Here is a 14,697-nt window from a genome sequence, read left to right on the forward strand (position 1 = left end):
TATACACAAGTTCAAGGTCACCGACAGGATGTCTGGAGGGGTTATCTATGCACAGAGAGTCACAGTAATAGCTGGGAACAGTTTTCTGTGAACAAATGTTATGATGATAACATTTCCTCGCAATAATACATGTATCATATCGATGTCCAAAACGTTGTGACCAAGTGGTTGAGGTATCTGACATTCTGATGCCACTATAGCTGCCCTCCACCACTGGGTCGGGGGTTCGAGGCCGACGTGGGGCAGTCGCCAGGTATTTTCCGCATGTCGGTGGTTCTTCTCTGGGAACTCCGGCTTTCCTCCATAATTTTGGTTTGTTCGTGTTTTACGTCCTATTAACAGCTATGGCCATTAAACGTGCGAGGATTTGGTGGTAGAGGAAAGCCGGAGTTCCTGGAACCCCACCCCGACTCACGGCCAGTACCTGGCGACTGCCCCACGTAGGTTTTGAACCCGTGATCCAGTGGTGTAGGGCTAGTGGTAGCAGAATGTCAGACGCCACTTGGCCACCGCGTCATCAAGGGCCATAGCTGTTAATAGGACGTACAACAACATCAAACAAACAAATTCGATAATACCTGGTTATCACATCCTATACTTAGCATTATAGTAGTTATAGAAAGTACAAACAAATCAAGTGTATGGTATAACGACTTTGTTTACGATGAATTACATGTGTGAAAAATACGAAAGAAGTAAATTGTAGCGAACATAGGGAAATATATAAACAATGCAAATTAGAAAAGAATCCAATTATTATACATGAGTGACTGTTTCTGTCTGTAAGTGTTTTGTGAGTGTGTGTAATGTTGTGTAATGTAAATATCGCACTTTTGTCAATTTGTAACTGATGAGTCGAAAGACTCAAAGTTATAAAAAAATATATATAGAGAGATTTTTTATACATTTTTTTTACAACAACCATAAATTATGACATTTTAACAATCTTAGATTATATCATCACACAAAATAATTATATGTTCTAAAAAAACCACATTTTGCTTAAATGAAGTTACATGCCGTTTTACAAATGTATTAGTTAACATTACATGTTGTGCTTATGTAATTTGTCATAAGGAGATTCAACGTACAGTATAAGGTACTGAATGAATCAATAAATCAATCAATAAATCAATAAATCAGTAAACAAATAAATCAAAAAAAAGATAAGCGAGTAAGGTGAGCTCATCGGTAGGTGAGAAAGTGGGTCAGACGGCCAGTAAGCCCACATACGCACAGGCTATGAACAATACAGGTGTACCGGGTATTGATGTACGTGACAAAGATGTCACACTGGATGCCAGTAATGACAACACGATGGATGCGGGCGTGACCGATGGGGTCCTATACCCCCCGGGATACGGCACTGCTAAACCGGTGTTTTTGAAAGAAACGGATGTTTTTGAAGTTGACAATATTAACAATTTTAATAAACAATGGTTAAACCACACTGAGATGTATATGAGTTTGGGCGCTGTAATACCAGCAGAACGACTCAGTGGTATTCAACGTACCGGTAATGTGTGGCGAATATACCCAGACAACATTCCTGATCGCGTGAAATTACTCTCGACCGGTGTAACCGTTAGAGGGAAACACGTGTTCCTTATACCGGAAAATCCGCGACGCCCGAGGCATGATCCAATTAGCACAACGCGAATTAAAATATCAAATGTACCGTTATCAGCTGACGACGGGCTGATTAAGCGAGGTCTTGAGGAGCAAGGATGTGTTATACTAGACCTTTACAGGGAAAAACTAAGAATTAACAATAAACTTACCAATTGTGACACAGGAGATCGTATAGTGTTTGTAAAAAAACTGACATCAGAACTGCCGAGAACGCTACGACTCGGAAAATACTACAGTACCATTTGGTATTACGGACAACCAAAGACGGAAAGACAGACAGAAAAAAAACCAGAACAAAAATGTAACAAATGTCTAGAGACAGGACATAGTACGATAGATTGTAAGAATGACTGGACATGTTTCATCTGTAAGGAACGAGGACATAAACGACAAGATTGTACCAAGGACATGAATGAGTCAGAGACAGAGTCTGAGTCAGAGACAGAGTCTGAGTCAGAGACGGAGTCGAAATCAGAGACAGAGGCAGAGATATTCACAGAGACAGCGACAAACAACGAAACTGACAATCAACAACGAGACAACGAAAATAAGGCGGAGACTGGCAATACTGTAACAGAGAAAAAACAACAGAATAGAACATCAAGGAAAGATAGAAATGGACAGACAAACTCAATCAAACAATTTTTAGTCTCAGCTAAGGAAGGTTCTAAAACACCGGGGCAAGACAGAACGAGAAGCCTGTCAAAAAAAAGACCGCCTTCAGCAACAGAATTGAATGACGCAAAAAAATCAAAGAAAGGCACAGGAGAGAATGATGGTAATACACGATGAAGAAATATATACATATTCTCTCCCTTAATGTACAAGGGCTAAGAGACAAAGGAAAGAGACTGAGAACATACGAATGGTTAAAACAACAACAAACTGACATATTAATGATACAAGAAACACACTTCACTAATGAATTATGTGATGTAATAGATAATGAGGTAAATGAAGTATTACATTGTTTCCATAATTATGGGGAACGAAACAGTAAAGGAGTATCGATACTTATAAAAAAATCACTTAATGCTGTAGTTATTAACCACAGTATTTCTGATAATGGTCGATATATTTTAATGAATTTGAAAATTGGTGATAAAATGTTTACTTTAGTAAATATATATGCACCAAATATTGAAAATGAAAGGAACGCTTTTTTTAAATTAGTAACAAAAGAAATAAAGGAAAAGAGTATAGGAAGTACAATTATTGGGGGTGATTTTAATGAGGTACTTAATCAAAGAGACAGAAAAACAATAGGAAAGATTAGACATAAAAATATAACATATGGACTTAAACAATTGATACAAACAGCACACTTATTAGATATTTGGAGGCATAAGAACACAGATAGAATACAATATACGTGGAGACGAAACAGACAAGGGGCTGCAAGTAGAATAGACTATTTTTTAACAGAAAAGGGAAATTGCAGTATTATAAAATCAGCAGATATCCGTCCAGCTCAAATTAAATCTACAGACCATCAAGCAATATCACTGAAACTATTTATAGGTGACAAAAAGGGGCCGGGTGTATGGAAAATAAATAATAGTATTTTAGCAGATGAAGAATATAATATAATAATACAAGACAGTTTAAAGCAGTCAATTGAAATATGTAACAAGGAGAATTTAAATAAGAGAACAACATGGGATTATTGCAAGACAATGTTCAAACACGAAACTATTAATTATTGTGTTAACAAATCAAAGCAACGAAAGTCTGATATTGAAATATTGGAAAATAGGTTAAACCACTTACATAAGAAAATAAATTTAACAGAAAATGAACAGGTAAAAATAAAAGAAAATGAATCAAGGCTTGAAGATTTATACGAAAATAAAGCAAAAGGCGCACAGATTCGGGCTCGATCTATCTGGATAGAACAAGGAGAGAAAAATACAAAATATTTTTTAAACCTAGAAAAACACCGACAAACACAAAAAGTGATACATGAAATTGAAGACGAAAATGGGAAAAGAGTTCAAGAACCAGGGAAAATTATGAATACTATAAAACAATTCTATGAGAAATTATACCAATCCGATCAACAGAATGGTAATGACATAGATAGATACGTACAAACTATCGAAGAAATTAAGACATTAACAGATAAAGATAGGGAATTTTGTGATGGAGAATTAACATTAGAAGAATGCACGGCTGCGGTAAAAAAGATGAAAAAAAACAAAAGTCCTGGAATGGATGGACTCTCAGTAGAATTTTATGAGTTTTTTTGGAAAAAAATAGGTACCTTAGTAACAGATGTATTAAATGAAGCTTATGCTAATGGAGAGCTCAGTGAGACCCAAAAATATGGATTAGTAACATTGATTTATAAGAAAAATGAAATTGAAAAGCTGGAAAATTGGAGACCTATATCGTTGCTGAATATAGACTACAAAATTGCAGCACATGTATTAGCGACGCGACTGAAGGAGGTGATGCCTAAAATAATAAGCACAGATCAAAATGGGTACATTAAGAATCGATTTATAGGCTTTAATATAAGGCAAATCCAAGATGTAATTGATTATTCAGAAAAATTTAATATAGACTCGTGTATACTTTTTCTAGATTTTAAAAAGGCATTTGATACAATAGAATGGGACTTCATGTATGCTAGCTTACACAGATTTGGATTCGGTAAGTCATTTATTAATTGGATAAAAACATTATATTCAGATATTAAAGGATTGGTAAAAAATAATAATTGGATATCAGGTGAATATAAGATCTCAAGAGGAATTAGACAAGGTTGTCCGCTTTCTTGTTTAATCTTTGTAATTGCGGTGGAGCTAATGGCTACCAAAATAAGAAATACTGTTGATGTGAAAGGGTTTAAATTAAACAGAAAACACATCAAAATAGCGCAGCTTGCAGATGACACTACATTATTTTTGCAGTATAATGATATTCGTAAAGCTATTCAACTTGTAGAAGAATTTGGAAAATTCTCAGGATTGAAATTAAATAAAAATAAGACTGAGGGCTTATGGTTGGGTAGCAATAAAAGAAAAGGAAAACATTACGAGGGGATTAAATGGAAAACGGAAATTAAATCACTTGGAATATACTTTGGGACAAATACAAAAGTCTGTAATAATTTGAATTGGGAAAGTAAAAAGACAACAATGGATGAAATGCTTAAAAATTGGAAAAAAAGAAAACTCACTTTCATCGGAAAATCCGTTATAGTACAAACTCTTTTAATTCCAAAAATAACATATTTAGCAAATATGCAAATAATATCAAAGAGTCAAATAATTGAATTAGAGCAAAAGGTCTTTTGGTTTATATGGGAAGGTAGTGAAAAGGTGAAGAGAAAAACGATGATAGGACCGTATGAACAGGGCGGGCTGAAAATAAGAGATATTCAGTCACATATAGATATGTTGAGAGTGGGGTGGGTGAAAAGATTAATTGATGGCAGTGAAGCAAATTGGAAATCATTACCAGAAAAAATGTTTGATAGATATGGAAAAAAATATCTCATTTTTAAAATGAACATCGGTAAAATAACAAATCTTGGGAAAACTGATATATCTGATTTTTACATTGATATGTTAGAGGCGTGGATACGGCTAGGAGGGGGATTGAAACGAAATTGTAAAACATTTTATGATGTAAGAAAGGAAGTTATCTGGGGGAACAGCAATATAAAATTCAAAGGAAAATCACTTGTTTACAAACACTGGGCTGATAGTAACATAATAACAATCGATGATATTATTAATAGACACGGGAAAATAGACGAACAAAACATATTGAATAAATTACAAGATACTAGAAATTGGATAAGTGAAATAAACACTTTAAAAAATGCAATACCAAAAACGTGGTTAGATTTATTAAAAACAAATGAATCAAGATGCACACAAGTAAAATGTAGCAAAGGGTTTCTAACATATGATGGAAAACAGTATAAACAGATAGAAACTATTAATAATACATTTTTGTACAATGCGTTTATAGCAAAAAAGTGTATAAAAACGCACTCCATTGAAAAGTGGAAGAGAGTGCTGAACATAGCAGGATCACAACTTTTTAATGATTTGACTCAATTTATATTTTATAATCTGAAAGATAACCGTCATAAAATGTATAGATGGAAACTCTTTCAAAACATATTACCAAATAAAGTACTGCTAAATCAGTGGAAAATCGAGGATAATAATTTATGTAACATTTGTAATGTCACAGAGGATTATAGACATTACTTTATTGAATGTGACTATTTGAGTATATATTGGGCAAGAATAACAAAACTATTTAAAGGTGTTGGATATACAGTAAATATGCAAAATCTAAAATACATTGTAGTTGGTTACAAAATTAATTGTAATAGTTACACAGAGGTCAATATTTTACTTACTATAATTGGATACACCATTTATAAAGTATATCATATTAGCGAACAGAAACAGAAAGGAATTAATTTGTTATCCCAATTTAAGTATGAATTAAAAATGTTACATACCAAATATAAGAATAATAGGAAAAGTGCAATCAATTATTTCATCGAAAACTTATGAATTTATGTATAATGTATATAGACAGAGTGATAGATGTATGCCATGACATGAATTAAAAATGTTACATACAAAATATTAGAATAAGAGGTACAATCAAGTATTTCATGGAAAAAATATGAACTTACATATAATGTTTATGGTATAAATGAATGAATAGTTGGATATGTGAATGGATAGATTTATAGATGAATGGAATGAAAGATGAAGATGAACAAATGGAAAAAGTAATGAGTAAATGTAACATGTACTTGAAATAATGAATGGATAAATAAAAAATAAAAAAGACAACAAGCATTATGATGAACATTTCAATCAAGACAGCTCATTACAATGACCAACACAGTGGTGTTTTTTTTTTTAAATGGATAACTTTTTAAAATCTATCTAAATACTAAATATAATGGTATATTTATTTTTGTTTATCTTTTATTTCGATCTCCTTATATAATAAATTATTATTGTTGCATTCAAATATTGGATATATTATTTAAATGAAACATATCAAAACCTATTTTTTATTTCTTTATTTGCTATATATTATTATTTTATTTCATTAATAACCTATGTGATTTAAAACATACTTCACATTATTATCATTATATGTATTGGAAAACATAATTAAGTATAAAGAAAAGGAATGCCAAAATATATCATGTTCTCGTAATGCATAATATGATATATATTATATATAGAATAACGCTACAAAAAATAAAAATAAAAATAAAAACAAAACAAAAATATTAAGAAAGGTGTTTTTTATGGAAAAAATATATTCAAAATGGTATTTATATAATTATTATTATTTGGCAATAGCAATCGTAAACAAATAATAATGAAAACGCACACTGTCACGGTATTGTTATTGATGATGCTGAATGATTAACACTGAGTGCAAAAAAAAGAAAAAAAGAAGATAAATAAATAAATTACCAAACAACAGCTTTAGTAATCTAACGAACACATTCGTATCTCGTTCAACCAGACGCTTGATCACTTGTAATTCAAGAGTCTGGTCAAACACAGTACTTTTAAATTACCATCACCAGAGGGCAATGTTTTTACTTTCGTTTCCGGACGTTATGTCAACACCATTAAACATTTCAATGAAAAATTAAATTAATGATTTTTTTTACCTATACATGTATTCCTTAAGTACCCGTGTATTCACTATTATCGAGAACAATGTAAGAAAATTTGTCCAATCTCAAGAATAATGCCAATATTCTTCTTCTTCTTCTTCTTCTTCTTCTTCTTCTTCTTCTTCTTCTTCAAGGTACAGTCCACACCACTTGAGTGTATTCTTGGACTTTGCGTGATGTGAGCAATTCAACTATTCAAGTGCATTTAAAATCCATTATATACAGTTAAAAACTAAAAGCACTATGGAGCACTATCGTAGGTGGGTGGTGGTCAGACTCATCGTAAAGATATCAAGTGAGGGGCTGTCTACGACTGCTGATGGTAAAGTGTTCCACAGCCTGATGGTGTCTGGAAAAATTGAATGTTGGTAAATAAGTGTCCTAGTGAATGGTATGAGGAATCGATGCTTGTGTCCTCTGGTACCTGCTGGTATGAGTTGCGCTGATGGTATCGCCACTAATCCATTCACAATGCGATACATCATGGAGACCTTGCTAACTGATCTTCTCTCTTGGAGGCTGGGCCACTGTAGCTGTTGTAACATGCTACTCACGCTACTGGTCTGTCGGTAATTTCCAGTGACGAATCCTGCCGCACTCCTCTGCACCATCTCCATGTTGTGTATGTTGTTGGTAATATGTGGATCCCAAATGGTGCTGGCGTATTCCATCTGTGGTCTTTCTAATACCTTGTAACAAAGGTCTTTGGTTGTGTATGGACACTTGGCTATATTTCTTTGAAGAGAAGCTCTGGTGTTGTTAGCTTTCTTCACTACATTATTGATGTGAGTATTCCAGCTGCGTTTCTGATGTATGGTTACTCCTAGGTACTTGGCGCTTTCTACCTCCTCAAGTACATGCCCCTGGATGTTATAGGGTTGTCTTGAAGGTGACCTCTTGGTGGTGATGTGTAGGACCTGACACTTATGAGGGTGGAACTCCATAAGCCAGTCCTCTCCCATGCCTGGTGGGTATCTAGATCATCCTGTAGTAATTTGGTGTCAAATATTTCCACTGAATAAGTCATAACTGAGCACACAGCCAGCAAGGCTGACTGAAGTTGGAAAAAAGCATGCAAAGCAAGCGAGATTTTACCTGTACACCATTCAAAACACTTCAAGTCTCACCCAGGTAATCTGGCTTGATTTGTATCAATAGCCTTGTTATATTCAAGAATTATTGTAAAATATCCATTGAAAATACGCGAAATCATTCTTTTTGAAGCATTTTCTTACATTTTTCTCGTTAATAGTGAAATCATGGATACTTTAGGAATGCATGTACTGGTAGTTTTTTTTATGAATAATATATTCAATGAAATTTTGCTTCGCTCAAATTCTGACTTCAAAAGTTGAAAAGGGTATGTCAACATTTGACCAATGAAATCATTTACCAGAATTCTGGTAAGCCTCGTTATGATGTCACAAAAAGAAAGCACTGGGTTTGCCCAGACTCTCTGCTCGGCGTAGCTTGCACATGCAACAAGAGTCTGGTTGAACGAGACTAATTCGTATCAAGATCTAAACTGACCTTGAGTGACTCTGAAGAGTTTTACATCCTGCCTTGTAGCACAAATAACGAAAATCATAATTGATTACCAAAAAGATTTCTACAAAGGTTCCTATTACTTTTTAAATTTCTTGAATACATGGCGGCCATGTATGTAGCAAGTTAAGGTCCCTAAAATTATAAATTACTACATATATAGTGTTTTATTTCAAAGAAATCATGATGTGTTCTCGTTACCAGTATCCTTATGTAGGAGCTCCCTGAAACATACATAGCGTATAGGAATATATAACATGCAGTGTATAGGAATATATAACATGTAGTGTATATAAATATATAATCCATAGTGTATATAAATAAATAACCTGTAGTGTATATAAATATATAACATGTAGTGTATATAAATGTATAATCCATAGTGTATATAAATAAATAACCTGTAGTGTATATAAATGTATAACATGTAGTGTATATAAATATATAATCCATAGTGTATATAAATAAATAACCTGTAGTGTATATAAATGTATAACATGTAGTGTATATAAATAAATAACCTGTAGTGTATATAAATATATAACATGTAGTGTATAGAAATATATATTTCTATACACTACAGATTATATATTTCTATAACTACATGTTATACATTTATATACACTACATGTTATAAATTTATATACACTACAGGTTATATATTTATATACACTACAGATTATATAACCTGTAGTGTATATAAATATATAACATGTAGTGTACAGAAATATATAACATGTAGTGTATAGAAACATATAACATGTAGTGTATAGAAATATATAACATGTAGTGTATAGAAATATATAACATGTTGTGTATAGAAATATATAAGATGTTGTGTATAGAAATATAAAACATGTAGTGTATAGAAATGTATAACGTGTAGTGTATAGAAATATATAACATGTAGTGTATAGAAATATATAACCTGTAGTGTATAGAAATATATAACCCGTAGAGTATATAAATGTATAACCTGTAGTGTATAGAAATATATAACATGTTGTGTATAGAAATATACAACATGTTGTGTATAGAAATATAAAACATGTAGTGTATAGAAATGTATAACATGTAGTGTATAGAAATATATAACATATAGTGTATAGAAATATAAAACATGTAGTGTATAGAAATATATAACATGTTGTGTATAGAAATATATAACATGTAGTGTATAGAAATATATAACATATAGTGTATAGAAATATAAAACATGTAGTGTATAGAAATATATACCATGTTGTGTATAGAAATATACAACATGTTGTGTATAGAAATATACAACATGCTGTGTATAGAAATATAAAACATGTAGTGTATAGAAATGTATAACATGTAGTGTATTGAAATATATAACATGTAGTGTATAGAAAGATATAAGCTGTAGTGTATAGAAATATAAAACTTGTAGTGTATAGAAATATATAACCTGTAGTGTGTAGAAATATAAAACTTGTAATGTATAGAAATATATAACCTGTAGTGTATAGAAATATATAACCCGTAGTGTATATAAATATATAACTTGTAGTGTATAGAAATATAAAACATGTAGCCAAACCTCATACTACTAACGAAATACCTGGACTACACCAATGTGTAAACGGTCTACGGGGGACATCCAAGATGTATACGAGGAAATAGAGTACTCTTGTATTAGTACACATATTTATGCGCAATTCGGTACGCTAATATTATTTTTTTGACAAAAACAAGGGGGTTAAAAGTAAAACAGTTTCAAAAGAGTCTTGTAACTCAGGTAAAATGATGAAGCTGTACTCTCGATATCACATAGCTGTCTTTACTATGGTTTATTGATACATTGTTTATCATATTAAGTTTTCTTTTCTTTTTATGATCTGTTAATTGTCACGGGTCTAGATATAATCACAGTACAACTTCTATGCAATCCTACTTATGACGGCAGTATGATACCCGGAGCAATCGATAATCATAATGTACTTGATATCGAACCGGTCGATTGATTATATATCATATACCAAATATTTAAAATACATATTATATATTAATTGATATTCAGTACTGAAGTGATAATATTTCAAGAAACTGTCCAATGAATATTGAATTAACCATATGTATTATGGTTATATAGACAATCCCAAATTATACGGAAACATTGCTGTCTATTTACCGAAAATAAAATGCTGTCTATTAGTGTACTACATTGGCGTTGTACCCTATATTACTTAGGGAGCATAGCAAAATATGACAGTAATGTGTATAGGGTCTCATAAATGAACCATGTAGCAGGGCTAAAAAATACTTTCGAAACTACGAGTTACCTCCCATTGAACGGTAAGACTTTATTTAAAGTGAGTTGAATGCACGCGTGCGTAATACGATTGGATGTGCTTCTGGTTACAATACAGCGAATTCCTTCCTGCTGTTACACGTAGCTACGTCACCACCTATAAAAGATTACCGATTATTATAGGAGTCTTCAGGTTTTGTTGTTGAGTGTTTTAATGATTGTCCCTGAACTTATGCCATTATTTTACATTCGTAAAAAAAATAGATTAAGGATGCTGACCTTTTGCTCTGTCCGAATTCATTATCCATCAACTGACCTTCATACAGAGAGTACCAATAACTTGGCTGATACTTTTACTTTAACAAAACAGAGGAGTGCCATCCGCGATAAAAACAGAGGGGTGGCATCCGCGATAAAAACAGAGGGGTGGCATCCGCGATACAAACAGAGGGGTGGTATCCGCGATAAGAACAGAGGGGTGGCATCCGCGATAAAAACCAGGGGGGTGGCATCCGCGATAAAAAACAGAGGGGGGGCATCCGCGATAAAAACAGCGGGGTGGCATCCGTGATAAAAACAGAGGGGTGGCATCCTTGATAAAAACAGAGGAGTGGCATCCGTGATAAAAACAGAGGGGTGGTCTCCGTGATAAAAACAGAGGGGTGGCATCCGCGATAAAAACAGAGGGGTGGCATCCTTGATAAAAGCAGAGGAGTGGCATCCGTGATAAAAACAGAGGGGTGGTATCCGCGATAAAAACAGAGGGGTGGTATCCGCGATAAAAACAGAGGGGTGGCATCCACGATAAAAACAGAGGAGTGGCATCCGCGATAAAAACAGAGGGGTGGTATCCGCGATAAAAACAGAGGGGTGGTATCCGCGATAAAAACAGAGGGGTGGCATCCACGATAAAAACAGAGGAGTGGCATCCGCGATAAAAACAGAGGGGTGGCATCCGCGATAAAAACAGGTCACTTATACTGTGACATTGCCTCTCGAGATTCTTCTTGTGTACACCAAAAGATCAAATTAGTCTATTCATGTCATCTACAAAGAGGTGTATACAGAGCATTCGGTTTCATCATGACATTTTACAGGAGTGCACAAAACGCAAAAGAATGCAACTCCTAGAATCTCGAGGATGTTGCACCCTGACTCATGCCCCCTGTAGGATCCACTCCATTCAGACATCTTCTTTCATCTGCCTGTTTGATTATCTAGCTAACATAAGCCATCTAAAGCGCCACTTTAAAGCGCTTTACAGTACATATATGTACAATTAATACAATTATCCTCTGGCATACAAAGGTTATTGTCTAGGCAACATCCCGGTGTATGGGAGTAAAACGAGTTGTTGGAATCTTATAATTAATGGTTCTAGTGACTACATTATGAGGTTGATATTTCAAATATTTGGCTGGTTCTTTTCATAAAAAAACAATACACTTGCTGAAGAAAACCCTGGACTATGCTTTCACAATAGCCCGGTGACCAGTACATATCAAAATAAGTAGGTTAGATCTTTAACCCTCTTACATGACCCCCACTAGTACACAATATGTATGTCAACAAACCATATTGTTTGTTTTTGTTAATGGCTTGAGAAATGTTTTCAGACTACGATTGAAATCTGAGTCCATGATTATTCAGAAATGACTTCGGATAAACATGGATGTAAGCTTTGTTTTAAACCTATTGTAGAGTAATACAAGTCAATAGCTATTTTTTTTTTCTCTAACGTGACCTGATTATTTGGATATAAAAACACTTACTTTATGAGCTTGGAACTGTTAACAAATATGAGTCCTTGTGTTGGTACTTTATTCGATGAGTCATTGAAGTAATGTATCAAATTTGAGTCATTGAACTTATTCGTTAAATGTGAATCGTTCAAATAATATGTTAAATTTGATTCATTGATGTTACATGTTAAATGTACGTCAATAAACCTAAATATCAAATGTAAGCTATTCAACTTGTTGTCATTGAAATTACTGATGTATTAAACATGAGTCGTTGGTTTTATGTTTAAAAGTTTAGAAAAATATTTAATGTATCAAATGTTTGTCATTGATTTTATTTAAATATTAGTAAATGATCCTATGTACTTAAGGTGTGCCATTGAACTTAAGTATTGAATGTGAACATTTGAACTTGTGTGATAAATGTAGGTCATTGGATTATTGAACTTAATGCGAGTCATTGATAAATGAACGTTAACCACATACATGTGAGTGTACCTTAAAATGTTGCAGCGTATACAGGAAGATACAGGAAGATACAGATACAGGAAGATACATGAAATACAGGAGGATACAGGAAGATACAGGTACAGGAAGATACAGGAAGATACAGGAAGATACAGGAAATACAGGAAGATACAGGTACAGGAAGATACAGGAAGATACAGGAAGATACAGGAAATACAGGAAGATACAGGTACAGGAAGATACAGGAAGATACAGGAAGATACAGGAAATACAGGAAGATACAGGTACAGGAAGATACAGGAAGATACAGGAAGATACAGGAAATACAGGAAGATACAGGTACAGGAAGATACAGGAAGATACAGGAAGATACAGGAAATACAGGAAGATACAGGTACAGGAAGATACAGGAAGATACAGGAAGATACAGGAAATACAGGAAGATACAGGTACAGGAAGATACAGGAAGATACAGGAAGATACAGGAAATACAGGAAGATACAGGTACAGGAAGATACAGGAAATACAGGAAGATAAGGAAATACAGGAAGATACAGGTACAGGAAGATACAGGAAGATACAGGAAATACAGGAAGATACAGGAAGATACAGGAAATACAGGAAGATACAGGAAGATACAGGAAGATACAGGAAATACAGGAAGATACAGGAAGATACAGGAAGATACAGGAGGATACAGGAAGATACAGGAAATACAGGAAGATACAGGAAATACAGGAAGATACAGGAAGATACAGGAAGACAAAATTGGATTGCACTACATTACACAATTGTTTTATCCTTCTAGTGAGTCTTAATTACAGGTGGACAGGTGCGTAAAACCCTTTATTTTTTCTATTAAAGAGGTATGGCGGAAAACTGTCCGTATTTCCCTAAGTCGGCATTTATGAAAACGAAGAAAAAAACTAAGGAGTAAAACATTTCGTGTAGCAAAAATGCATACAAAAGATACAAAACCAATTGAATGTGAAATTTTAAACTGCTGAGAAATTAGGTATTGCTAATATGATACTGCAAATATAGCCATATACACTATATCTATGAAAGTGATGGGGTTTCCCGGAGTTAAAAAAATACCTTCAACACTTTCCCATCCGCGGACCAACTTTTGAATAAAAATTTTTGTGGCCGTGATGTTATATGCAAAAACAAATCGTATTACGGAAAAGTGGTCCTCCTTTGGGAAAGTGCTCAAAATAATGAAAAACAGGGGTGATCAAGTTTCTCTAAACTGCGACCGGTGTTTCTCGGGTTAAATAAGTTCGTAATTGCCAAAATCTATATGTTCTATGTAGCCGAATGTGTAACGCAGTTTACTTGCGACTAGAAAA

General features: G+C 33.7%; 1 protein-coding gene across 1 annotated transcript; it reads left to right on the plus strand.

Annotated features, from left to right (window-relative positions):
• The first annotated feature begins 13,433 nt into the window (after positions 1–13,433).
• Positions 13,434–14,153, plus strand: LOC110445877 (antho-RFamide neuropeptides type 2-like). Its single transcript, XM_021490706.1, has one exon. It carries the CDS (start codon positions 13,434–13,436, stop codon positions 14,151–14,153), a length of 720 nt encoding a protein of 239 aa, XP_021346381.1.
• The last annotated feature ends 544 nt before the right edge of the window (positions 14,154–14,697 follow it).

The sequence above is a fragment of the Mizuhopecten yessoensis genome, unplaced genomic scaffold (genome assembly GCF_002113885.1).
Source record: "Mizuhopecten yessoensis strain PY_sf001 unplaced genomic scaffold, ASM211388v2 scaffold2401, whole genome shotgun sequence".
Lineage (NCBI taxonomy): Eukaryota > Metazoa > Mollusca > Bivalvia > Pectinida > Pectinidae > Mizuhopecten > Mizuhopecten yessoensis.

Coding starts and splice junctions, on each gene's coding strand:
- LOC110445877 (XM_021490706.1), top strand. CDS start 13,434: ATGAAATACAGGAGGATACAGGAAGATACAGGTACAGGAAGATACAGG.